The sequence below is a fragment of the Scyliorhinus canicula genome, chromosome 13, assembly GCF_902713615.1.
Source record: "Scyliorhinus canicula chromosome 13, sScyCan1.1, whole genome shotgun sequence".
Lineage (NCBI taxonomy): Eukaryota > Metazoa > Chordata > Chondrichthyes > Carcharhiniformes > Scyliorhinidae > Scyliorhinus > Scyliorhinus canicula.
Genome location: NC_052158.1, coordinates 11,959,122 through 11,986,632, shown reverse-complemented (window position 1 = coordinate 11,986,632; position 27,511 = coordinate 11,959,122). Strand labels below are relative to the sequence as shown.

At 45.5% G+C, this 27,511-nt stretch overlaps 2 protein-coding genes across 2 annotated transcripts; one reads left to right on the top strand and one right to left on the bottom strand.

Moving 5' to 3' along the window:
- Positions 1-493: 493 nt before the first annotated feature.
- LOC119975433 (zinc-binding protein A33-like) lies at positions 494-10,220 on the bottom strand. The gene is made up of 6 exons (XM_038815076.1): positions 9,804-10,220; positions 9,618-9,713; positions 9,292-9,525; positions 8,423-8,439; positions 8,205-8,320; positions 494-1,542 (listed from the first exon to the last, which is right to left on the bottom strand). Exons 1-6 carry the CDS (start codon positions 10,212-10,214, stop codon positions 992-994), a joined length of 1,425 nt encoding a protein of 474 aa, XP_038671004.1. The 5' UTR covers positions 10,215-10,220; the 3' UTR covers positions 494-991.
- Positions 10,221-20,076: 9,856 nt separating this feature from the next.
- On the top strand, positions 20,077-26,630 carry LOC119975432 (zinc-binding protein A33-like). Its single transcript, XM_038815075.1, has 6 exons — positions 20,077-20,521; positions 20,612-20,707; positions 20,801-21,034; positions 23,196-23,218; positions 23,313-23,428; positions 24,747-26,630. Exons 1-6 carry the CDS (start codon positions 20,114-20,116, stop codon positions 25,295-25,297), a joined length of 1,428 nt encoding a protein of 475 aa, XP_038671003.1. The 5' UTR covers positions 20,077-20,113; the 3' UTR covers positions 25,298-26,630.
- The last annotated feature ends 881 nt before the right edge of the window (positions 26,631-27,511 follow it).

Here is a 27,511-nt window from a genome sequence, read left to right as displayed (position 1 = left end):
CTTTGGGCGGACGCGTTAGGAAGGGTCAATGCTACCGCAACATGTGCCAGGTTCAGCCTGATCCAATTTAAGGTTGTTCACCAGGCCCACATGATAATGGCCTGGATGAGCAGATTCTTTAGCGTGGAAGACAGATGTGCGAAGTGTGCAGGTTGTTGGGGGGGGGGGGGGGGGGTAGCGAACCATGTGTTCTGGGCATGTCCAGAATTGAGGGGATTTTGGTAGGGGTTTGCCAACACCATATCCAAGGTATTAAATACGAGAGTGGCAATGAGTCCGGAGGTGCCGATTTTTGGGGTATCGCAGGACCCGGGAATCCAGGAGGAGAAAGAGGCAGACGTTCTGGCATTTGCTTCCCTGGTAGCCCGGAGGTGTATATTGCTGGCATGGAGGAACTCAAAGCCCCCAAAATCGGAGAACCAGGCTTTCAGACATGGCTGGCTTCCTCTGCCTGGAGAAAATTAAATTCGCCATCAGAGGGTCTCAGCTGTGGTTCACCGGGAGGTGGCAACCATTTGTCGACTTCCGCACAGAGAACTAATCGTCAGCAGAAAAAAAGGTGGGGCGAGGGGGTTAGGTTAGCATAGGTTAGCGGGGTAAGTAATGGCAAGACCTGTGGGAGAGGGTGGTGGAATTTGCACTATGTATATATTTATCTTGTTATTTATATTGTTGATTTTGTTGCTGTTAAAAAGCCAAAGAAAATGCCTCAATAAAACGTTTATTAAAAAAAAAGGAAGATATACCGGCTTCCTGTAGTTCACAGCTCATTCTACCCAGTAAGTTCCTCTCTACAATTGAGCTTCTATTTGTTTCTTTTCTCTCCCTGCTTCTTTTCCCCAGCCCTACAGAAGTCCTTGCTGATTTTTCAGTTCCCAGTTCCCATACAGGGTTAATGTTAACCTGGCTGCTCTCACATCTTGTGACTGAAACCCACACCCATCAGTTTACAGCTGACCGGAGGCAAGGAGATGGCAGGGAGATGGATCGGCTAATGACCTTTCATCCTGTTGATTGTCAGCGGCGCGGAGTTTGCCCCATCCATTTTCGATCCCGGATTGAAGAAGGGAAAGATGCTTTCAGTGAAAATGTCGGTGAAAGTGTGGAGATGGGACATGTTGTCCGCATTGTAAAATAACACATGTCCCCCCTCATAGTCCAGGAAAACTCCAATCTTCTGGGGATTCACACTCAGGGTTAGTGGGGTCAGTGCGGGAGAAGTAGAGGCAAAATAGACACTTCCGGCAATCAGTCTCACAATCCAATATCCGTTCTCAGGTTTCAGGTCGATTTCGCCTTTCCTGTCCACTGAGCCCCGAGCCACTCCAAGCCGCCATTCAGTCTTGCTCCCCACCTCCACCTCCCAGTAATGTTTCCCTGATGTGAATCCCTCTGATCCCAGGACACAGGGTGATAAATCAAACCTCTCCGGGGTGTCAGGGAGCGGCTGCCACATGTCTCCGAGTCTCACACTGGTCCGGTCCTCAGACAGGATGAGCCAGGAATTCGCTGTGTTCAGATCCAAAGTCAGAGAGGCTGGAGCTGGGGGAAAGTTAAAATAACACAGTCAGTGATTTAGAGCAGGCATTTTCAAAGTTGGGATCACGACCCGCAGGTGGGTCTCTGGCGGATGTTAGGAGGGTCGCGGAGCCGGCTGTGAGCGGCCTTCAAGAGGTTCTGCGCATGTGCACCGATGTGCGGATACGCATGCGCACTGTGCATGTATTTTTGAATATGGTCCTCGCCATCATATTGAAGGCCGCTCGCAGCTGGCATTGTTAAAAGCCAGCTGTTGCACGTGGATTTGCGCAATCGGAGATGCAGAAGATTTTTTTTTAAATTCAATGTAAACTTCCTGCCTGAAGGGAGGCAAAGAGCAGGTCATGCACCCCGAATGTCGCTGTCATGTGCTTTGGGCACGATTGCGATTCCTCCATTTTTTCAGCAGCAAACAAGTAAATGAGAACCAAGGAGGCTCACCTCTCGCATTAAAGGTAAGAGAAAATGGTGGGTCCCAAATGTTGGCTGGCGTGCGTCATGAAGGTTGGCCTGCGTGAGTTGTGAAGGTCAGCTCACGTCAGTCGTGAAGGTCGGCCAGTGTGGGTTGTGAAGGTCGGCTGGCATGGCCATTGAAGGTCGGCTGGCATGGGCTCTGAAGGTCAGCTGGCATGGGTCCCGAAGGTTGGCCGGTTGGTAAAAATAGGTCCCCAGAAAAAAAGTTTGAAAGACACTGACTTAGACGGAGGGGGTTCCCACGGATTTGACAGTGCATAAGGAGAGGGGTGACTGCAGAAGGATGGAGAGTGAGTAGAGTGAGAGAGATGAAAAGGGAACCTGAAGGATAGAGAATTCACAGTAACTTCATTGCAGTATTAATGTAAGCCTGCTTGTGACAATAATAAAGATTATTATTGTTAACCCAAGGGAGGGGATGAAGACAAAAGGAATATGTGAGCTAGAGAATAGAGGGACAAAGTCTGGAGGAGGGACAGCAAATGGGAAAAGTTAAGAGGCAGCAGGAAGTCCAGAGGATGGCAAGAATAGGGAGGAGTGAGGGGTAGGGGATCAGGAGGGGTCGCAACATATAAGTGAGGGGTAAATAGTGAGGGAGGGGGGACTATCAGGTACAGCTATGGTGGGATATTGAGAGATTTGAAAGTGGAACGTGAGGGGTTACTGAGTGGGAAGTTGAGTTATGTGAAGGAAATATTGTGAGTGGGATCAGAGATGAGAGCATGGTGTGGAAATTGGGAGATGGAGAGGGAAAGGAGATAGGAATGGAAGATGGAGGGAGAGAGCTAGAAGTGGAGAGGAGTTGAGGATGTGAGAGTGGGAGATAGGAGAGGGAGCTGGAGGGGGAGAATGGGAGGGGAGAGGTATGAGGCGGCAAAAACAGTGACAGGAAAGGTAGAGAGAGGGCAGAGGAGCAAAGAGGAGGAGTAGGGATCGATAGGCTGAAATGGAGGCGTGAGGGCTGTCGAGAGCAGAGAGTCTGGGAGGAGTAAGATCAAATGCAGGAGATGGGATGGAGAGAGTGAGCAGTGGAGGCGGGCAGTGATGTGGGGAGTGGCAATGGGCGTGTGCAAAGAGAGGCAGAGAAGAAGAGGGCCAGGAGGGGAGCTAGAATGGGTTGGTAGGGGAGTGAGAGGATAGAGTGGCTCAGGGAGGGGCAAGAGAACGACAGGAAGGGGAGTGTTGACAGAGGTGGGAGGAGTGGGAGGTAAAAGAGAGCACAGAAAGGCAAGGGGACAGAGTGAGATTGCTCAAAAAGGGGAGAAAACGGAATGGGAGGGGGGAGTGGAGGCAGGTGGGGGAATTGAAGAAAGCAGGAGAATGCTGAGAATGAGGAGTGTGTAAGAGATAAAAGGAGGGGAGGGAGGATGGGAAAGAGAGAGCAGAGACAAATAGAGAACACATAATAGGACGTGCACAAATATCTACATATAACAGGGGAAACTGATGTGGCGAAATAAACGCATGGAGGGGAGAAAGTGTGTATAGGCACACATATCCATATACCCCCGATATTCCTTTTTTTCTTTGTTAGTCAGAAATATATCTACTTCTGCCTTAAAACTATTCAATTCCCCTGCCGTCAATCCCTGCTGAAGGAGAGAGTACCCAATATTTATGACCACCTGAGAGCAAACAAGCATTGCTCATCAGTTTCAGTGGGGACGGTTGGTTGCAACAAAAAACGTTTTGGATAATTACACGGCTTATTAATGGAACTATCTTCCAAGACTCTATAGACTTTGTAACAGTTCCTATGAATTGCAGGGTAGCTAATGTAACCCCACAAATCCGGGTGGGAGGGTGAGCTGTGAGGATGATGCAGAGATGCTTCAATGAGATTTGGACAAGTTGAGTGAGTGGGCAAATAAATGGCCGAGATAGGATAATGTGGATGAATATGAGTTTCAGCACTTTGGTGGCAGAAACAGGCAAGATATCATTACCGGAATTGCTGGAGATTGGGGGAGGAAATATGCAACGAAATCTAGGTGATCCTGTGAGCATGTAGATGCACGAGGTGGTGAAGAAGACAAATAGTGTTGGCCACCAGGTTACTGAGTTGGATGATCAGACATGGTCATAATGTATGACGGAGCAGGCTTGAAGGGCCGAATGGCCGAATACCCCCTCCTTCTATGTTTCTAATTGGACAATGAGTTGCTGCTCCTTCAGTTTGCGCTGGGCTCTATTGGAACATTGCAGTAGGCCAAAAATGGAGATGGTCTGTGAGAAAGATCCCAAGTTTAATGGCAAGCAACTGAAGGTTGGGGCCATGTCTGCAGACGGAATGAAGGCACTGTTTAAAGTTGTCGCCTTGTCTGGATTTAGTCTTCGTGGTGTAGAGGAGATGACATTTGGAGCAGCGAATATGGTAGACTAAATTGGTATCACATCTCAAAATGAAGGATCACTAATACGGCAAAGAATAGAGTATCACCATCATGGAAATTAATGTACCCTGTCCAAGATAGGAAATGAACATGTGAATGATGATGATATATACAATGCAAAGTGTTGGATCCATCAATCTTTTAACATACAAGGAAAATAGTGTCTGGCACAACCACATCCCAACCCAGGAGACTAATACATCTATTGTTAAGTCAGACTGATGATATTGCAAACAGAAGGGTGTCATCGGGCTGATGCTGGTCATGCCTGTGCTTGCTGACTTAACTCCACTGGTAGAGGGCAGGCGTCAGAGAGTGGAGAACATAGGGGTATTGAGGGAAGATGATAGAGATGACAATGGTCGCATATAGCACCAGGGGCTCTACGATCTTGTATCCTCGCCCTATTTATGACAAGACATTTGATTTAACAACCACAAATAACTACCACAGAAGCCATCACAGCCAGTATGGAACCAACCCAGGTAGCATTATATGGAGAAAGGCCAATGGTGGTAGACAACTGCAAAAGTTGGTTGGTCTATATATTTAAACTAAAAGATGTTTGAGTGGAAATCAGATAATACAACAACCTATGCATCTATCCCAATTCAATCCGTAGCCTAAATATTGGATGAGATGAATAGAGGCTCGATCGAGCTCACAAGCCAGATAGAAGAGATACAAGTCGCAAAGAGATGTGAGGCTAAAGATATGGATTGCTGCAATACAGTTGTTTGACGATTTACATGATTTGCCTCACTTGAACTCTTCAAAGGAAGAAGACGAAGCACTCACGATAGCAAGCAGTGATTAGCCAGTGTGAAACGTCACCGCAGCATGTGGTGCAGAGTAATGGGACAGACACTGTTGTTAGTGTTTGCCCAGGACTAACGGTGACCAATAGGACGAATTCAGGGCCATAAGAGTCATAAAGATATATTACCTGGCAGCTGAGGACCCCGGTGGACCTTGAGGATATACCCACAGGTGTAGGCCTTCGGCAGCTTGAGGCCAAGTGTTTGGCCTCAGGCCAAAGCGAGGAGGAGTGAGGAGGGGGGAGAGTCACAGTGGAATGAAACTTGATTTTGTCAAGGACAGCTTGGAATAACTGTAATTTAGTATGTAGATATTCTGTATAGATACGAGTTGATACAGTAGAATCCGGGGGGAAAGCAAAACTTCTAGAACAAGTGTAGCTGAAGGTCGGAAACATTTGTGGTTGCACAGGATGTGCACTACCATACAGAAAACCTGTGGCGTGAGGAGAGTACACACTGCTCTGCATTCTGTTGTAGTGCGAATGCATTTGTCAGAGTTCCTGCTGCCGCCTTGGAAGTCAGAACCCAGTTTATGTACACTTGAATAATGCTTATGTATGGTGCCCTAGTGTTACCCCCACAACAGAAATATACTTATTGTGTTTCACCAATGAATAAATTCCACGGAGAGAGCACATAATTGCAGTGGGGCCTCACGGTAGCATGGTGGTTAGCATCAATGCTTCACAGCGCCAGGGTCCCAGGTTCGATTCCCGGCTGGGTCACTGTCTGTGTGGAGTCTGCACGTCCTCCCTGTGTGTGCGTGGGTTTCCTCCGGGTGCTCCGGTTTCCTCCCACAGTCCAAAGATGTGCGGGTTAGGTGGATTGGCCATGCTAAATTGCCCGTAGTGTAAGGTTAATGGGGGGATTGTTGGGTTACGGGTATACAGATTACGTGGGTTTAAGTAGGGTGATCATTGCTCGGCACAACATCGAGGGCCGAAGGGCCTGTTCTGTGCTGTACTGTTCTATGTTCTATGTTCTATAATTCTAATTTCCAAAACGTTTTCCCACCCAAACTAAATGATTACTGGGGGTAAAGGCTATCTCCCTCTCATTCTCCAACATGTTGTGTTTATTTCTTGATTATTTCAATATTTTTTCAAGCCTTAACTTCGTTAAATAAAGGAGGGAAATTACTTGTCAGATGCAGAATGATGTGTATAACTGCGAAGTTATCCACGTGGATAGGAAAAACAGAATGGTAAAGTATTAGTTAGTAATAATAATAATCGCTTATTGTCACAATGAAGTTACTGTGAAAAGCCCCTAGTCGCCACATTCCGGCGCCTATTCGTGGAGGCCAGTATGGGCATTGAACCCATGCTGCTGGCATTATTCTGCATTACATGCGAGCTGTTTAGCCCACTGTGCTAAACCAGCCCCTATTTAATGATAGATTGGGAAATATTGATGTACAAAAGGACCTGGATGTCCAAGTGGACCAGTCATTCGGAGTCTGCATGCAAATTGAGCAAGCAGTTAGGAAGGTGGTGAGCCTATGGAAATCTCTATCGTGTAAGCATGTGGAGGCCATATCTTTAAATGCATTTAACAAGAAATAGATTTTAGAAACTAAAAACACCGAAGGGTATGAAGTTGAGTGCGAGTATGGCGTTGGCAGAAAGGGTTCAGGGTAGGAATTTTAAACAGTGGGGGTAAGGAGGCTTGGGAATAAATTCTACTTTGGACCAACAGCTTGATGACTGTTAATTGGTTACTCCGATTGATTACTTGCACCACGCAAGCGTATAGTATAAAGAACAATGCAGTGAGAATTTATAACTGATACGAACCCTGTAACCGATTTTTAAAGTAGGACTGTTGTCTATCAGAACAGAGATGGATGTGCAGTGAGAACAGAAAATAACTGAAAACAAATAGGGAAAAGTTGGTGAGAGTCAAGGTTAAAGAGAGTGACGGTGAGTGTCCTGATCAATATTTATCCTTCAAACAACATCACAAAATTAGATTGTCTGGTCAATGTCATATTTGTGCATAGAATGGTAACTGCATTTCCAACCGTACAACAGACTGCAGATTTTGCCACCAGTTCATTTGCTGTAACGCCTTTTGGTACATGAAGTAATTGAGAAAGGCACTATATAAATTTGAGTCATTGTTTTTGTTCCTCACTCTTTTATAACAATTGGTGTCCAGAAAGTGTATGAATGCTTCTGCTTGCTGCTGGTCAATCTTTACTGTTCCATATTTTGCTCCACCCCCATGCCAGTCACTGACCCATTCTCCCAACTAATACTGACTTGCCTCGATTGAGAATTGAGTGGTTTTACTGTCTCTCAACTTCCCCATCAGGGATCATAGCAAATGTTGCCTCACTCCAAATGTAGATACTAGACACCGATAATTGTCAATGAATCCGAATCCTGAGAATGGTTGGGACCACTAACCATATTTATGGTGTGGAGATGCCGGAGTTAGACTGGGGTACAGTAAGAAGTCTGACAAAGAAGTCTTACAACACCAGGTTAAAGTCCAACAGGTTTGTTTAGAACCACTAGCTTTCGGTGTTGCTCCTTTGTCAGGTCAGTGACTCACCTGACGAAGCAGCTACGCTCCAAAAGCTAGTGATTAGAAAATAAACTTGTTGGATGTTAACCTGATGTTGTAAGATTTCCTACTGTGCCCATATTCATGTGGTAAGCAGTGGATACTCTGGCTCAGTTTTCGATCCAAGGGGTCACCCCAAAATCTCAACCTCGTTCACTCTGAACTGCGTTTTGACCCTCGTTTTCTCTAAATTTCAGATTCTCGTTACCTTTTCGTTGATTCCGTGATCTGATTAAAGCTGTACATGGGTCATCCTTACTGTGCTGTATCTAAGGTATCATTCTAAAATCACCCTCATCTCACCATCTACAATGCAGTGACTCCTGAATCAATGTTTGACACAGCATTATCGATTATCTGATCTGAGGGCTGGATGCTCGTCTATTCGGAATTTATAAATTCTTACCTGGGTCAATGAAGTCTAACATTTCTCTCCATGCAATGTACTGTAAAGGGCCTTTGGCATTCCAAACATTAATGTTGCCATATGTTACTGGTTTTATTTGATATTCTGCATGACTCCTGTAAATATTAAAGAGTACATGTTAAATATTGGCTATAGATTTTGCCATGGTTATTTAAAAACAATATTTGCAGAGAGTTTCAGTAAATTCCACGTCCTACCTTTCTTGGTCCACGTCCTGCAAGACATGAATAACCAAATAATGAGGTTCGGAGCAGACTTTAGGAGGACTTACTCGGGTTGGTGAAATCAACAGACAAGGGCAACTGGAATGTTTTTGCAGAGACTCGTAAAATGAAGCCGTTTCAAATTGGGTGCAGGGACAGAGAGAACTAGGCACTGCATATGGAAATTTTAAATGGCGTTGTTAAAACAAGAGAGATAATTTATTTTCAACAACGACTAGCGATGTGCAATAACATCAGAAAATGCCAGAAATATTCAGTAGATCTGGCATCATCGGTTGACAAATCAACGGAGTTAACCTTGCATGACAAGGAGCTTTCTTCAGAACCAATGATCGCCGTGACACCGTTTAGGAAGTCGGATTGCGCAGAGTGACAGAGAACCGGAAGTACGGTTGCAATTAACACAAAACTGGAAGGAGGAATGCACAGACTGACACAGTGCCGGAAGTAAGAATGCACTGACTGTCACAGTGACAGAGGTATTGCCCACAGAAATTTTCAAGAGGGAACTAGATGCATTCTTAAAAAGGGGAATGAAGTGATATGAGCTCTTGGACAATACTAAACTTGCTAAACATGGAACAGATGTTTAAGCATCAAGATCACGACAAATCCTTCCTGAGAGGCGGCAGTTAGCCATGTATTTTGCAGACCATGTGAGCGTCTGTTCGTACTACAGCAGCACCGACTGGGGATAGGCAAAACAATCAATTTCAATCCGCTTCTATTTTTCATTCGAATACTATATTAATTTCAAGGTTATTCTCTGTTATGTTTCGATCTGAAGATCTGAAGATTCATGGCCCGCTATACATGAACTGACCCGCTATATATTCCCTCACCTTCAAAAATATCAGATCGTCTTTCTGCTCCATCTGTTTCTGCAACTTTGGGAGATTCTTCTCCATCAAATATAAATTCTCCTGAACCTCTCGAAGGTTTATCTCCATTGGTTCTAGAATCCTCTCCTCTTCTTCCCTGAGATCGCTGAGTAAACGCTGCTCTTTCTCAGTGAGAATCTGGTGCATTTTACTGAACTCGGATATGATGTGGGTCTGCAGACTGCTCGACTGTTCCTACCAAATAAAATGTGAAACATAATTAATGTCCCGGATAAAGGGAACAAAACTAACCGAGATCCCAGAAAATCAGTACAGGGAGACCTTACCCTAACTTCAGAAATCTTCCGTTTCTGTGTCAGTTCAGTTCCCAGAACCACAGTCTTCTTGTCTGTCAGATAATCCACGGCAGATTTGATCTGATCCTGGCAGTGGGAGAGAACATCACAGAATGTAAGTGTTAGACCATGACAATATGGAATGAAATAATCAAGAGATCGTCCATGTTCATTTACCTTGTGGATTTCAACAGCTTCTACAATCGGTATGAAACTGTGAAACTTGTGTTCTCGCGAATCTCTACAAGTGTAACAAATCAATTTCTTGTCAGCTTCACAAAACAGCTTCAGTTCTTCCTGATGTTCCTCACAGCGAAGTTGCCTTTCCTTCTCTTTCGGATCCGCATTCAATTTTCGAGCTTTATCGGCCAAATTTGCTAAGGCCCGATTTTCCCTGAAGTCTTCGTCCGGAAACCCCTCTTTGCATTCCGGGCAAGTGTTTATCGTCTTTTTCCCCCAACGCCGGATGATACAGGATCGGCAGAAGTTGTGTCCACAACCCAGTATTACCGGATCAGTGAAGAAATCAAGACAAATGGGACAAATTGTCTCCTCGATCCAACTCTCTGCTTGCTGTGTGGAAGCCATGTTCACACTCAGCGCTTCCCCTGTGTCTAACTGATATTGGTTACAATGTTACTTCGCTGCCGAACACTATCAGTACAGTGATTTCCCGTTGAAGGTCACTGTACTTCTTCGGAAAACATTAATAGCTGTCGATTTTTGCGGAGGTCGGACAAAAATGACTGTATGTACCATTCGACTCCGAATGCAGAATCGAGTAACTGAACGCGGGCTGGGAAAGCAAAGTCACAAGGATTGTTGGCAATGGGAAAAAAGGAGAGGAGGGCGAGGGAAGGGAGATAAACGGAGACCGAGATTGCATTGCCCTTTACCCCAGACTAAACCTGCTGCCAAATACAAACCCTCTGGTGCAGCACGGGGTAAGGTACCGTCCCAGTAATCGAATTATGTTAATGAATGCAGCGCTCAACGTTAAAGGCAAGGAGGTGGAATCGTCAATGAGTCATTATGGATAATAGGTATAGCGAAGATATTGGCAGGGATTGGAGCGATGACATTCTCTCTTCCTGTCAGCAAGGAAAGGAATAAAGATTCTGCATTTTTCTGGCGCCTTATACCGCCGCGGGATGGCCCAAAGGGTTTAAAATACCGCGAAATACGAAGAACCTATAGACATTGATGTGATTTAGGGAAACACATCAGCCAATCTGAGCACAGCAAATTCTCACGAACAGCTATGAAATCAATGTCCAGGGTGACAGTGGTTAGGTGCCGGATAAGGGAGAAATGTTGTTGGGGGGGGGGGGGGGGGGGGGGGGGGGGATTTCCCTGTTCCCGTTGGTGCGATAGAGACATTTGCATCCGCCTGAGAGGCAGAACAAAGAGTCTATTCAACTTCTCATCCGAAAAACGCAGCTCTCAATGTCCAGCTTCTCCTGAGTCCTGCGCTGGAGTCTCTGCCTAGATTCTGTCAATAGTTTTCTGGGGTGGAACTCGATCTCCAGGCGCACTGGATGACCAAGGAAAGGGCTGGAGGTATAAATCCGGCATTATCTTTCTGGTCCACCTCCTGGCTAACCAGCCCAAAACCCAAGCTTTTGCTCTCAACGGGCTGGTGTAGTACAGTGGACTGAACAGCTAGCTTGTAATGCAGAATAAGGTTAGCAGCACGGGTTCAATTCCCGTTCCGGCTTCCCCGGACAGGCATCGGAATGTGCCAACTAGGGGCTTTTCACAGTAACATCATTGAAGCCTATTTGTGACAATAAGGGATTTTAATTTATTTTCAGTGGATCCTACCCAACGACAATGGCCGAGTCAAAATCACATCAACTGATGCTGGAAGATCTTGGAGTCGCATCTCTGCTGAAATGTCAGGATACTCTTGGCTTACATAGTGGTGAGAATTACTCACTGCCACTTGGAGTAATCGAAGTGCAGAACATTGCTATATTGGCAGGGAGGCCTGCATTACAAGCTGCCTTGATGCAATATACAATGCATTTGGAGATTGTTTGGTATCTGTTTTGGAATATTGGGGTTGTTTTGGAAACAGAAAAAAACAAATCTTGAGACACTTGAACTCTGAGCTACAGATTCACATTTCAGACAGCGCTGGCTGCTCTCCCACTTACTGATAAACAGGAAGTACTTCACAGGGAGGATGTTGAGACAGACCCATGGGAAAGGCAAAGGCGCTATGGCATCAGACTATAAGACAGAGGACAGAATTATGCCTCTCGGCCCATCGAGTCTCCTCTGCCATTCAATCATGGCTGATATTTTTCTTATCCCCATTCTCCTGCCTTCTCCACATAATCCCTGATCCCCTAATTAATCAAGAACCTATATCTCTCTGTCTTAAGGACATTCAGTGATTTGGCCTCCACAGCCTTCTGCAGCAAAGAGTTCCACAGATTCAACACCCTCCGGCGGAAGAAATTCCTCCTCATCTCTGTTTTAAAGGATTGTCCCTTCAGTCTGAGATTGTGTCCTCTGTTTCTAGTTATTCCTACAAGTTGAAACATCCACTCCACGTTCACTCCATCCAGGCCTCACAGTATCCTGTAAGTTTCAATAAGATCCCCCTCATCCTTCCAATGAGCACAGACCCAGAGTTCTCAACCGTTACTCATACAAGCTCTTAATTCCAGAGATCATTCTTGTGAATCTCGTCTGGACCCGTTCCAAGGCCAGCACATCCTTCCTTAGATATGGGACCCAAAACTGCTCAGAATACTCCAAATGGGGTCTGAGCAGAGCCTTATATAGCCTCAGAAGTACATCCCTGCTCTTGTATTCTAGCCTTCTCAACATGAATGCTAACTTGCATTTGCCTTCATTGCTGACTGAACCTGCAGGTTAACCTTAAGAGAATCGTGAACAAGGACTCCCAAGTCAGTTTTTGCTTCAGATTTCATAGCTAAGTGCACTACGACCTTTGGCTCTTCACCCCTTCAGGATGTCCTGTGTTTGTCAGAGACATCCTTGACCCTGGCACCAGGGAGACAACATATTATCTTTCACATTCACATAAGCACCTAACTGTGCCCCTTACTATACAGTCCCCTATAACTATTGCTCTCCTGCACTTTGCTCTCCTATGCTGAACAACAGAACCAGTTGTGGCCACGGTTCTGGCTGCTGTTGCTTTCCCCTGATAGGCTATCCACATCTTACCTGGATTGCTCTTGAGGCTCTTCCCCAGCAGCAAGTCACACCTGGTAATCCATCAGGGAGAAAACAAAGACTGTGACATTATGCGATGTTTCCTTGGTTGACCCGAGAAATCAGAAACCACTTTGGTTAAGTTGGGAATACAGAAAGCAAATGGAAAGAGAATAACGCATGACAGCACTGCCTGTACAAACGAGGCCTCAGGTGGCACCTCCTTTGCACCTCCTCCTCCTCCTCGGCCTGCTGGGTGAGCGCTCTCCATGGTCAGCGGCTGCCTCCTTTTTCTCTGGAGCATGCTCCACGTCTGTGCATTCCACTGCTGTAACATCCTCCTTCTCAAGGAACTCCAGCCCGTACAGCCTCAGCGGCTAAGGCGACTAGGAGGAATACCGGCACTGCTTGAATACCAATATCCATTGTCTGCAGGGTGTGAAAGGCCGGCGTGTGACAATGATGCATAATATTATGCCTACAAAGGTCCACCGGGCAACACGGTGGACCCAGTTGGCACTGCGGACTCTATCCCGAATGTTTACCCTTTCCATCCCCTCTCTGCACCCCAGGCCCCATTGGTGCCCGGCACCATGGGGGCCTCTGGCCCTGGTGCACGTCCCTGCTGCCAAGGGTATGGTCCTTAGCCCCAGTCCATTGCCCCCCGTGATGGCAATAATAGGCATTGCCTTGGGTGAGCCGTATGCTTCCATGGGTGGTGGCCGGTTGGGGTGGAATGTTGGAGGTTGGGTGCACGGGTGGTGGGTGGAGAGTGGGGGCTGGGGTGTGGGGGGTGGAATGCGGGGACTAGGGTGTGGGGAGGGGGTGGAGTGGGGTCGCCCATATGGCCGGTGTCACTCTGCAGAACCAGATGCCAAGGTGGGTGGTCAGTGGGGTGCGCAACAAGGTGGCTGCCTTTCAGGCTACTGCAATGGTAATCCGTGCCTGTACTCTGCCCCAGTCCTTTGCGGGGTGCAGTGGTCCCCAGCCCTGGCGGGCCTCGTCCCCCCGCCTGGCCAGTGTCAGAACCAGCAGCCCACGGTCGTGTGTCTCCGTGTTCTACCTCCTCTCTCTTCCTCATTAGCCATGACGCTGATTTCTCAAATTTTAAAAGCACAAGTGAACCTTGCCATTGGGAATTCTCCTCAGTGGAGGCGGCGAATCATGGGGGCCCTGGAGAATACTGGGTCAGTATTAATAATATGGGAACGCGTTTTCTGTACTGCAGAGTAAAACGTATTGACGACGCTGTCGAGGCACCGGAGAATTGCGATTTGGCGTGAAACCGGTGCTCGCCATGATTTCAGCATCAAAACCAATTCTCCGCCCAATCACCTTTTCCAATTCTGGCATCGGCCGATGGAGAATCCCCCTGTTTTTGCAAAATGTTGCAGATATTTTGTCATATGGAGCATCCAGGTGTATTTTTATTGCTCATGTTTGGGTGTTAAACAGCTCCTTTCTGCAGCACAGGAAGGAAAACCTCATGTTTCGCAGCCCAGTGGAAATTCCTTACATTTATTTCAATGGAAGGAAATTCTGGGACATTTCTGTCATTGGCGACAATCCTCCCTGTCAGAAATTCTACTTGATTTTGGAAAATGCTCTGACCCATTAGCAGCATTGTCACCATGGGGTGAAATCAGGAAGCACTTTCTCACTGCAAAGCATCTGAGAAAAGGGGAATTTTCTTTCCCCCCCCCCCCCCCCCCCCAAAAAGAATTATAGATATTGGGACAGTCAGGGCCTTCTCTTGGTATCCAAAGATTTAAGGGGCACACAATTAATTAAGGGAGAGATGAGTCACGATTGATTTGGAAAGTGGAAATAGTTCAAATAGCTGAATTACCCACTCATTTTCATGTCTTCCTATCATTTGGTCAGTCCTTCCTGTGAGATATTTGAACATAAGCTGTATTTGCATCAAGTGGATATTTCTCATTCCACAGTAAAGAGGAACAAGGAGGTCTCCCTGGACAACAGGGTAGCATGGTAGCACAGTGGTTGGCACTATTGCTTCACAGTAATACATATTTCATGGCTATCATTGGGAAAAGTCAGCATATAAAAAACTTCCAAAGTAATGTTCACAATTAGGAAAATATAGACGAATTAAGATTGTCCACCAATTTATAGGATTTGATAGATTCTACAGTATTTAGCTTGCTCAGATTTACTCTGTATCACATTTACATATCAACCAATACGCTTTACATCAAGTCAATAATGCTCCAATGGCACGGTACAAAAAATTAGAAAATAAGTGACTAGCAAACTCAGGACATGAATAGAATTGTTGGTGGTCTTTGTCTCAACACCCTGGCATGTTGGAATCACTCCCAATCTGCTACATCCCTTGTGTCAGTTCTTCATGAATATTGTGGTGGGAGTGGCTATCCTGAACAAATTCTTACGCTTAACTCCTGCTACGTCATTGGGCACCAAAAAATATGATACGTAGACAACCTGAGAAAAGGCATCGTACACCCCATCACATCCACCGAAAATGTATTTGCATATAACCCTCCACCAGGTTATTGTTACCTTCTGTTTTTTTTCTATTTGAAAATGTTGGGAGAATAGGATAAAGAATACAGGAAGCAATTTGTTTTTTTAGTCTTTCTGAGAGCCCACGTTGAGACTTGTGTGCTGTTTACGAGTCCTAACCTATAAACCATATAAACTTTCTTCAGACAGAATGACAAACGTGTCAGGAAAAGGGAGTTGTAATATTGCGAACCATCGGACCATATAATTCTCACAGCATAGTATGGTGCCATTCGGCCCACATCGTCCGTGCCAACCCAAAGACACCCAGGTGTCCTTTGTATTCCCATCTTTCTGCACACGGTCCATTGCACGGCAACTTTCAGCATTTAAGGTGCAGATCCAAATATTTAAAAATAGTTTAGGGTCTCTGCCTCCACCACCAGCTCAGGCAGCGAATTCCATACACCCGCTACTGTCTCCACAAAAACATGTTTCCTCATGTCCCCTCTAATACTTGTACCATTTAGCTTGAATCTCTGCCTAATGTATTTTCAAATCTCTGCCGAGGGAAACAGGTTCTTCATATCTATTCGATCTCTGTCCCTCACAGTTTTGTATAGCTCAATCATGTCACCCTTCCACCTTCTTAATCCAAGGAAAACGCCAATATTTCCAATCTCTCTGTGTAGCTACAATTCTCCAGCCTTGGTAACATTCTAGTAGATCTTCTCTGCACTCTCTCCACAGCATTTACGTCCTTCCTGTAATGTGGTGACCACAACTGCGTACATTAGTCCAGTTATGGCCCCACCAGTGTCTTCTACAGTTCCATAAGTACATCCCTACTTTTGTATTCTATGCCTCTGCCAATGGAGGCAAGATTCCATATGCCTTCTTTATAACCTAATCTACCTGTGCACTTTCACGCCATGATCACTCATTTTACCTCCCCCTTTAGGTATATTGCAGTGTATTGTGTATTCCCGTTTACTGCGTAACCTTCCTGAATGCACTACCTTACACTTATCTAAGTAGACACCATCTGCCACTTTCCTGCCTACTCCACCAACCCATCCATGTGATTTTGGAGATGACACCTGTTCCAATACACCACCCATTACACTGTCAACTTTTGCCACATTTCCCAATCCTGCCCCCACGTTCAAGTACACATCGTTAATATATAAAACAAACAGCAGGGGTCCCAACACCGAGACCTGCGAAACACCACTTGAAATGTCCTTCCATTCTCAAGGACAGCTATCACCCATTGCCATGTTTCCTTCTACTGAGCCAACGTTGGATGCAAATTTCCACATTACCCTGCATCCTATGGATGTTTTCTTTTTTGACCACTGTGCCATGTGGGACCTTGTCAAAGGCCTTACTAAACTCCATGTAGACAACATCCACTGCACTACCATCATTTATGCTCCTTGCCTCTTCCTCAAAGAATTCAGTCAAATTTATAAGTCATGATATTCCCTTAACAACAACAATATGACAATCTCTGACTGGTGTACGCCTTTCTAAGTGATGGTTTATCCAATGACTCAGGATTGATACTAACAGTTTACCCACCATTGAAGTAAGATTAACTGGTCATAACTGTTTGGTCTATCCTTCATGCCCCTTTTTAAAAAAAATAATGTTCATTCAAATTTTCAACAAATTTTAACCAACAAAACAAAGAAAAACAGTAACCCCCCCAATACAAAAACAATAAATTAACAATAAGAATGAGCATTAAACCATGAAACCACACACCCATCCCCCATAGCGAACAAGTAACCCCCCCCCCCCCCCCCCGCACCCGGGCTGCTGCTGAAGTTGGCAGCCCTAATGCTCTGCCAGGAAGTCTAAAAACGGCTGCCACCGCCAGAAGAACCCTTGCACCGATCCCCTTAGGGCAAACTTGACCCTCTCCAGTATAATGAACCCAGCCATGTCGTTGATCCAGGATTCCGCGCTTGGGGGCTTTGCATCCTTCCACTGTAAAAGAATCCTCCACCGGGCTACCAGGGACGCAAAGGCCAGAATGGCAGCTTCTTTCGCCTCCTGCACTTCCGGCTCCGATGCTACCCCGAAAGTTGCGAGCCCCCAGCCCGGCTCCACCCTGGAGCCAACCACCCTTGACAAGGTCCCAGCAACACCCCTCCAAAAGTCCTCCAATGCAGGACACGCCCAGAACATGTGGGTGTGCTTTGCTGGGCTCCCCGAACACCTGCCACACCTGTCCTCTCCCCCAAAGAACCGGCTCAGCCTGGTCCCAGTCATATGCACCCTATGCAGCACCTTTAGTTGGATTAAACTAAGCCGTGCGCAAGAGGGGGAGGAATTCACCCTCCACAGATCATCCACCCACGTCCCCTCATCGAACTCCTCTCTCAGCTCCTCCTCCCAGTTCGCTCTCAGCTCTTCCACCGAGTCCTCCTCCCCCTCCTGCATCACTTGGTAGATTGCCGAGATCCTCCCCTCACCGACCCACGTCCCCGACAGCACTCTGTCCTGAACCCCCCTTGGTGGCAACAGTGGAAACTCCGCCACCTGCTGCCTAACAAACACCCTAATCTGCATATAGCTGAAGGTATTCCCTGGGGAGAGACCCCGCCTCCCCTCCAACTCCTCTAAGGTCATAAACTTCCCATCGAGAAAGAGGTCCCCCATCCACCTGATACCTACCCTGTGCCAGTTCAAAAACCCTCCGTCCATCCTCCCCGGTACAAATTGGTGGTTCCCCCGTATCGGGGACCAAACTGATGCCTTCACCTCGCCCCATGCCGCCTCCACTGCCCCCAGATTTTGAGGGTATCCACCACTACCGGACTCATAGAATACCTTGCTGGGGGAGCGGCAACGGCGCCGCCACGAGCGCCTCTAAGCTCGTGCCCACACAGGACGCCACCTCCAACCTCTTCCACGCTGCCCCATCCCCCCACATCACCCACCTACGTATCATTGCCACGTTTGCAGCCCTGTAGTACCCACACATGTTGGGCAGCGCCAACCCGTCCACTTCCCTACCCCGCTCCAGGAATACCCTCCTCACCCTCGGGGTCTTCTGCTCCCACACAAACCCCGTAATACTCCTACTGACCCTCCTGCAAAAAGCCTTTGGGATCATGATGGGTAGACACTGGAATAGGAACAGAAACCTCGGGAGCACCGTCATTTTGACCAACTGGACCCTGCCCGCTAGGGAGAGTGGCAACACATCCCACCTCCTGAACTCATCCTCCATCTGCTCCACCAGCTTCGTAAAGTTCAGCCTATTCAGGGCCCCCCAGCTCCTGGCTATCTGGACCCCCAGGTATCTGAAGCTCCTCTCTGCCCTTTTCAGTGGAAGCTCCTCTATCCTTCGTGCCCTTTTTAAACAATGGCACTACAGTTGCATTCTTCCAGTCCTCTGGCAGCTTCCTTGTGTCCTATGAAGATTGGAAAAAATTTCTCACGGCACCTGTTATTTCCTACCTGACCCCCCTAAACATCCTAGGAAACAATCCATCCGGCCCTGGTGACTTATCCACTTTCAAGTATTCCAACTCCACGAACACCAATATTTCACACTGCTCCTCTTGAACTACTACATCATGATCATCCTTTTCCTTTGTAAATTCAGAGACAAAAAATCGTTGAATGCTCTTTCCATATCCTCTGAACCTACACACAAGTTGCCTTATTAATCTCTGATAGGTCTCACTTTTCCCATAACTATCCTTTTTCATTCTATATACTTGTAAAACATCCTTGACGTTTCCTTAATCTAGCTTGCTAATATTTTTCATGCCCTCCCTTTGAATTCCTTATTTTCTTTTTTAATTGGCCCCTGTACTTTCTATACTCCTCTAGGCTCTCTGCAGTGTTAAGTTTATTTGTGACTATCATTAGCTTTCTTTTTATGGTTAATTTCCCCCTGAGATTCCACGAAACTGAACATTCGAATGCGTCCATGTGCTTCAATGTTGTTCATTGTGGATTCTTATCGAAGAGAGTGCAGCTCGCCAGTTCCTAACAAAGAGGAAGTACATGATAAGGTGTGGAGCAGGACTGCAGGCCAGAGTTTGGATTATGACTTGAATGAGATCTAGAGCCGTGTGCTCCCGGAGGAAGCCAATCCATCAAACTGAACATCTCCCCCAGCCGGAGCAAAGAGCTGAATTCCGGGTGCCCCGGCTTCCTTCCACAGTTTACAGACCTGCAGGTAGGAGGATTGGCCATGATAAATTGCCCTTAGTGACCAAAAAGGTTAGGAGTTATTGGGTTGCGGGGATATGGTGGAAGTGAGGGCTTGGATGGGTCGGTGCAGACTCGTTGGGCCGAATGGCCTCCTTCTGCACTGTATGTTCTAACATTACTATGTTTGAGTTTTAGGCTGAGCGGCTTCTATCGTCACCACAATATAGTTCCTGGATCCGAATAATTCCACCTGTTTTACTGGAGGGTTTACAGTGGGCAGCAAGCTCCGTTTGGAGAAGTGCAACTGAATCTCGATCTCCGCCCATCTCGGTATCCTGCCCCTATCCCCTTCCCCCTCGCCGCGCCCCTCCCCCAACAACTCTTTCCCGTCCCCCACTGCCAAAAGATTCATTGGTCTTCACTGTTTGCCCTCTGCGCTAACCCCGTATTAACTTGAGACGGCTCCAGTTTGCTTCTCGGTAAAAGTACCGATGAGACATGGGAAAATATTGAATAATAATATGTTTAATAGTGTGGTGAACGAAATAGCTGAACCGAAATCATTTTGCAACACTGGAAGTCAAAGTGTCAAAGAAGGCAGTTTGTATCAGGAAGTGCTGATTGTGAACATGGCTTCCAGACTGCAGAGCGAGAATTGGACCGAGGACACAATTTGTCCCATTTGCCTTGATTTCTTCAAGGATCCGGTAATTCTGGATTGTGGACACAACTTCTGCCGTCCCTGTATCATCCTGTGTTGGGAAAAGAAGCTGAACTCCTGCCCGGAATGCAAAGCGGCGTTTCAGGAAAGAAACTTGAAGGTTAATCGCGCCTTAGCGAATCTGGCCGAGAAAGCTCGGCAATTAAAGCTGAGTCCGAAAGCAGAGGAAAGTAAACTTCACTGTGAGGAACATCAGGACGAACTGAAGCTGTTTTGTGAAACTGACAAGAAATTGATTTGTTACACTTGCAGAGATTCGCGGGAACACAAATCTCATAACTTCCTGCCGATTAAGGAAGCTGTTGAAATCTGCAAGGTAAAGGAAAAAATATTTTACAACTAGATTATAGTGGCATATTTCCATATTCAAAATCGTTTATTCTATTATTTTCTATCCCAATCCCAGAACCAGCTGATATCTTCCTTAGATTCTCTCTCATTGAAGAAATCGGCGGTTCTAGAAACGGAACAGAAACAAAAATGGAAGATTTCTGAAGTTAGGGTAAGGTCTCCCTGTGCTGATTTTCTGGGATCTCGGTTAGTTTTGTTCCCTTTATCGCGGGACATTAATTATGTTTCACATTTCATTTGGTAGGAACAGTCGGGCAGTCTGCAGACCCACATCACATCCGAGTTCAGTAAAATGCGCCAGATTCTCACTGAGAAAGAGCAGCGTTTACTCAGAGATCTCAGGGAAGAAGAGGAGAGGATTCTAGAACCAATGGAGAAAAACCTTCGAGAGATTCAGGAGAACTTAAATTCTATTGAGGAGAAACGCTTGAAGTTGCGGAAACAGATGGAGCAAAAAGACGAGCTGATATTTCTGAAGGTGAGGGAATATATTGCCGGTCAGTTCAGGGAAACTTCACAGTCACAAAATATTTGATGAAGATTTTGAAATACATGTAAGTTTTCTGAAAAGTTGAAGTGACTTAAATGGATTGATCTATTCCGGGTCGGTTCTGTTGTTCTCATCGAATTAACCGTTCCACGCTGTCAGCAGAGTCAAGTTCCTGAATGTCAAGGGGATAATTAGTGATGTTCAAACTTATTTTGTAACTTGCTTCTGAACTCGGAACATAGAAGAAAGAAAAGTGTAGCACAGGGACAGGCCCTCCGGCCCTCCAAACCTGGGCTGATCAATCTGCCCGTCTAACCTAAAACCTTCAACACTTCTGGGGTCTGTATCCCTCTTTTCCCATCCTAATCATGTATTTGCCAAGATGCCCTTAAACGTCACTATAGAACCTGCTTCCACCACCTCCTCCAGCAGCGAGTTCCAAGCACCCTTTGTGTTAAAAACATCTCTAGCAAATCTCTTTTAAAATCATCTCTCGCACCTAAACTCTATGTCCCCGAGTAATTGACTCTTCCACTCTGGGACAAAGTTTCTGATTATCCACTCTGTCCATGCCCCTCATAATTTTGCTGACTGCTATCTGGTTGCCCTAAACCTCCATCATTCCAGTGTTTTGGGCCAGGGTTTAGAGAACCCCATAGTGTATCATAGTGTTCCCCTGACCCACAACTTTTAGTAGATTGTGGTATGAGGAACACACAGCCCACTCTACAGGTGTGGTACTGCAGAAATGGAAAAGTATTTTTAAAGCAAGACAATGTTTATTCTATGAGCTCAAGTTAACATGTTTAAAACATATAGTGAACATCTTGGCAACCATAAATTTGCATACAACCCGCAAAGACCAACACTAAGTAAACCTTTAAGCTTTCCTTTTTAACATCCATAGGACTTAAAGACAAACCTTTATCAGAAGCATATCAGGTTAAAGTCACTACTGAAAACATTTATAATTCTGAATTCACCAAATGATCAAGAGATCGTCTTTTGATTGCAGAGAGAACAGCAGTACACCTGCTTGGTCTGGTTTCAGCTCCAACACTCTCTGACATCACTGCAGTGATGAACACTCGTTTTGTAAAGGTACTCTCACTACAGATATGTATATACACACTCATTTATAAATACCCATTTCTTAAAGGTACTCTCCCATGACACCAGTGGGAACAAACTGAGTTCATCCAAACTCTCGTCATAGTTATTGTCCTCCATACCAGGCAACATCCTGGTGAACCTCTTCTGTACCGTCACCAAAGCCTCCACGTCCTTCTGGTAATGTGGCGACCAGAATTGAACACGATATTCCAAGTGGGACCTAACTAAGGTTCAATACAGCTGCAGCATGACTTGCCAATTTTTATACTCAGTGCCCGGACAATGAAGGCAAGCATGTCGTATGCCTTCTTGACTACCTTCTCCACCTCATTGCTACATTTAGTGACTTGTGGACCTGTACACTCAGATCCCTCTGCCTGTCAATATTCTTAAGTGTTCTGCCATTTACTGTCTATTTCCCACCTGTATTAGACCTTCCAAAATGCATTACCTTGCATTTGTCCGGATTAAAGTCCACCTGAAGTTATTTATTTTTTAAGATCTGGTATCACTATCCAGTTTAAATTGAATTGGTGAGTGTGTGTGGATGTGACCTTCTGGCAATGAGAATCCATGTTCCTGTCGATGAGATCGATGTTTAATTCCAATATCTGGCACGCAAATCAGAATTTTCAGTTTGAAATCCCTAAAAGGAGGCAGCTTGCCACATTTTGCTCTTGTCAGCTGCCTGCAAGATTTTCCAATCGTCAGCACTATCCCGTATTGTCCCTTTGGGGAAATTACCGTGGCACGTGAGTTCCAACACCCTACCAGGCAATGCATTCAGACCGCCACAAGCCATTGTTTAATAAAATAAATCCCACTTCATTTCCCATTCATCTTAATAATTTTTGTAAATGATCTCTTGTGGCACCCAATTTAAAATGGTCTCATTGGTTTTAGATTGCCTCGCCTTAATGTTCTCCCGAATTGCACAATTCATTCTTTGCATTAAATTTCCTCATCAGCGTGTCTACTTATTCCTCTGTAAACGCTGTCGCAGTCCCGCTTACGGTCTGTGTTTGATTTATTTCAGGAGGAGGCGTCTCGGAAGAGAAGGTAGGACAGGTCTTTCCCGTATCTCTGAACAAGTTAGTAAATAACTCAAAACATTGTTTGTGGTCAGTTTATAACAGCAGTTTAATATTGGCAGGATTAATGAGGAACGTCAAACATTAACAGTAAAAGGTGGCGCCCTGTCTATCATAAAGTTCAACGGTCTTTTACAGTACAGAACGTGGAAGGAGATGATACACTTCATTAAACCCGGTAATACACTTATCTTATTTTTTCCTGATTGATATATCGAGATGGCAAAGGTAGAAATCGGTCCCCAGACTCCAAGTTAAACAGTCACTGATGCCCTTGTCAGATCTCGAATTCGGGAGTCTTTACACTGGATAAGGGAGAGTTTAGTCTTATACTCTTATCTAAATGCTTTTTTCAAGACCTTAATCTTCAGAGAAAAGGTGAATAACTATAGGTTTTATAGCATCATAGCGTGCACAACTTAGCCGCCATAGCTTCAACCTTAGAACAGTGAGGGTGAAAGGCAGCCTGCAGTGAATGCGGATCAGCTTTTCAATGACCCCATGGACCCAGGCAGGCAGGTAGCTAGTCAACCCAATGCTCGCCAAATGAATTTGGTCAGAGACTCAATCTGGTCTCAGCGCCGGGTTTCAGTCCAATATTCTGGTGAATTGTTCACAGATTTGGAGTTTGGGGGAGTGTTCACGCCGCAGTGAGACCGGCGGCAAGAGAGAGGCAATATCCGACCGGGCTTAATCTGAGCAGAAGCTACTTAGAGGCGAGGGTGAAGTGCAGAGAAATGGAGTATGGGACATGTGGAGAGATGAAAAGTCGAGGGATATCCAGCAGTAGGGAGAACAAACAATGCACCTCTTCACCATGCCTTTCACAACAAATGAAACATTTTTTATAGAGTAGTCACTGTTATATTGCAGAGGAAGCATCAATCGGTTCATGCACAGCAAGATCTCACGAAGGCAAATGCGAAAATGACCTAATTAATCTGTGTTGCTGATAGTGTTTGAGGGATAAATATTATTCAGAATACAGGGCAGAACTAACTCCTGGCATCATATGATGTCGGGCTTTTAGCGTCTCTTTTAGAAGGTAGGTTACGGAATTCTACAGGCAGTGCCACTGAACAGGGCTTGTACAGCTCATGAACCATCCGATGGAAGACAACAATTGCGTTGGATTCTCATGTACAATAAATGCTTATGGTTTGTGTGTATTAATGACACAAGTCGCTGGAGATAGTGGAGTGGACGTTTCTCAGGATACTACTGGGAAGGAGGGAATACAATTATGTGCATAGTCTGGGGAAGCTAGGATTCCTGAACCGGGTGCAGGGAATGTAAATGGAGAATTAATAGAAGTATTTAAGGTTTATGGGGATTTTGATTGAGTATGTAGTAGAAGCTCTTTCCTCTGGCAATTCCATCTGTCATTCCTAGAGTGGCAGAACATTCCATCAAAGCAGAGCCCGACAGGGCAATTTAAAAAGGCAAGTTCTTGCAATAAAGTGGATCCTGAATGTGCTATTTTAACTTTTCCTCAGCTCCAGCCTCGCTGCTTCTGAATCCAAATACAGCGAACCCCTGGCTCATCCTGTCCAAGGACCTGGCCAGTGTGAGACTCGGAGACAAACAACAGTCGCTTCCTGACACCCCGGATAGGTTTGATCAGTGTGCATGCGTCCTGGGGTCTGAGGGGTTTTCATCAGGAAAGCATTATTGGCAGGTGCATGTGGGAGAGAAAACTCAGTGGCGATTGGGAGTAGCCCGAGGATCTATTAACAGGAAAGGGCCAATTGACCACAGACCTGAAACCGGTTTCTGGATTTTGTGGTTGAAACCAGGGAGAGGATATGTAGCTTGCACCTCACCCAACGAGACCCGCCTCACCCAGAGAATGAAAGCGCCGATCATCGGTGTTTTCCTGGACTATGAAAGGGGGCAGGTGTCATTTTACAATGCGGACAACATGACCCATCTCCACACTTTCACCCAAACTTTCACTGGGAAACTCTTTCCCATCTTTTATCCAGGTCTTAATATCGATGGGACAAACTCCGCACCATTGAGAATCTGTGGGGTTAGACGTCAGTAGCAGATCTATCCCATACTTTCACAGCGTCTGTCTGCTGAATGGGCATCGGTCTGAATAGGCGAGGCCGGTGGTCCAAATGTTACCTGAAATCAGGACAAAGAAGGCCAAGTGGCAATATCTTGTTGGTGACAATGTTAGAAATCACAGCTGGTTTTAAAATATCATATTTGTATTTCATGTATTAGAAATAAGGCATATAATTAAGTTTAAGCTGAATTTGTGTTTCTGTATTTGTGTGCTAAGAAATTGTTAAAACTCAGCTTAGCTTCATGTTAACACGGGTGACTGCAAGCCTGTAGGTTTTGCTTCCACTGTAAACTTTACCTGCATGGTGCGTAAGGATTTAGGACATAAAACAATGTCAGGCTTTAAAATAATCTGTTGCATAGAAACCAGAGGCTCACAATCAAAAGCAGCAGTTTTCAGTTTGAACCAGTTATCCGGAAGAAAGCAGCTCTCACGGAAGGTTCCAATACAGGCAGGATAATAAAGTAAGCGCAGAAACAAGTCAAAAAAACTGAATAACAGAACGTTCCTGAAACCAGGGAATGATAAGCGGAATCCCAGGAAGACTGTCGTCAAAGGTTCAAAGAAACAGAATGTGGAAAAAGGAATGGCTCACTGACGTCAAAGAGAGGAGCAGCGATGAGCTCGTAGTTAATGACAACTGCAATGTGCAGACCTGGTGGAGTCAGCTAGCGAGAAACCTGAAGTAATCCTGAGGTTGATGACATCTTAGTACAGCCTGTGAAACAATAGTGTCCTGTTGGTGTAGCTGGGTACCTGCGAAATTATGTGGAAATTTAAATGCACGCATTGATCCAGGACAGAAAGAGTACAGAAAGAACAGTTTAAAATCCTGGATGTGGAGCCCTGATGAAGGGATCTGAGAGAAATCCTTATGTGGGAGAACATTTCAAGTATGTTTTTCGAGAATGGAGTATGGAAGCACTTGTATAGAAGCCAGAGTTGCAGTCAGACCAGTTGGCTACCAGCATTTGGAAGGATTTGATGGGAAGTCCTCAGAAGCTTAATTCTGTCACTTGGATTCTGAGTGTCTGCTATCTGGCCATATCTCGCCTGTTGGTTATCTGGAGCGTGCACTTACTGAGAACGTTAGAGAATACGATAAAATGTGTAACTTGTGTTGTTCTTACGAATCTGTATATACCTGTAAAGATGTATTTGAGGCGAAGGAGTTGTGCACGGTAGTTAATCTTTTCATGTTTAATACATGTTTTATTATGCTGTTAAAAATCAATCCATGGTCTTGCGACTCTGTTCATCCTTGCTTTAAACAAGAAGCAATAAAAGTTACAATCTGCCAAATTGGCACCGTGGCAATGGTTGTTTTGTTTGACCTGTTCGGTAAAACACACTCGTGGTGACTCCTCCAGAGACTATTTTAAAATTAAATAAAAGAATGTCATCAAGAAGAACAGAGAGTGGTGAATTTAATAAAAGGTCAGGAAGTGAATAACTAACGCCAAGAGAACCGTAGGTTCTGGCGGGGGGTTGAAGGTAACCAGGAGCAGGGGTAAAGGATCCAAGGTGAGATTAAACACTAGTGGGAATGACATGACGAAGGAAACCGTCTGAGACATGAATTAATCACCGAGTTATAAAGTGGAACCAGCTAGAACCGAAATCAAAGGAGCGAGTATAAGAAACATTACAAAACGCAAGGTATGAAAATGATCAAACATTTATGGTTATGCAGTATTTCGAATAGAGCGCAGATGCAGTCAGTTTTGCAAATAAACAGGGGACAGTACCATGCAACAAATCCCATCTCAGAGCCTACACTATAAAAGTAGGTGTCAAACAGGATGCGTCATCACACCAACACTTTCCTCAATCTTCCTTGCTGCGACACTGAAAGTTACAACTGAAAACCTCCCCCTCAGGTGTGGTAATAACCTACCACAGTGTAGGACAATTCTTCAATCTCATCTAATTGAATGCCCAAACCAAGAAACCGACCATTAATGTCGGACCACTCCACCATGCTGTTAACAAATTAGTGCCGACACAGAATATCCACAACAGATAGTTGGTGTAAAAGGTACTGGTGTGCGGGAGGCTTCCCCTGAACACCAGGAATAACAAAGTGATCTGGTAACCAACATGAAATGAATCAAATCCTGCGCGTAGAGGTTACGTGATCCCGATGCGGGGAAAGATAGACACAAATAATTCAGATCCCGCTGGATG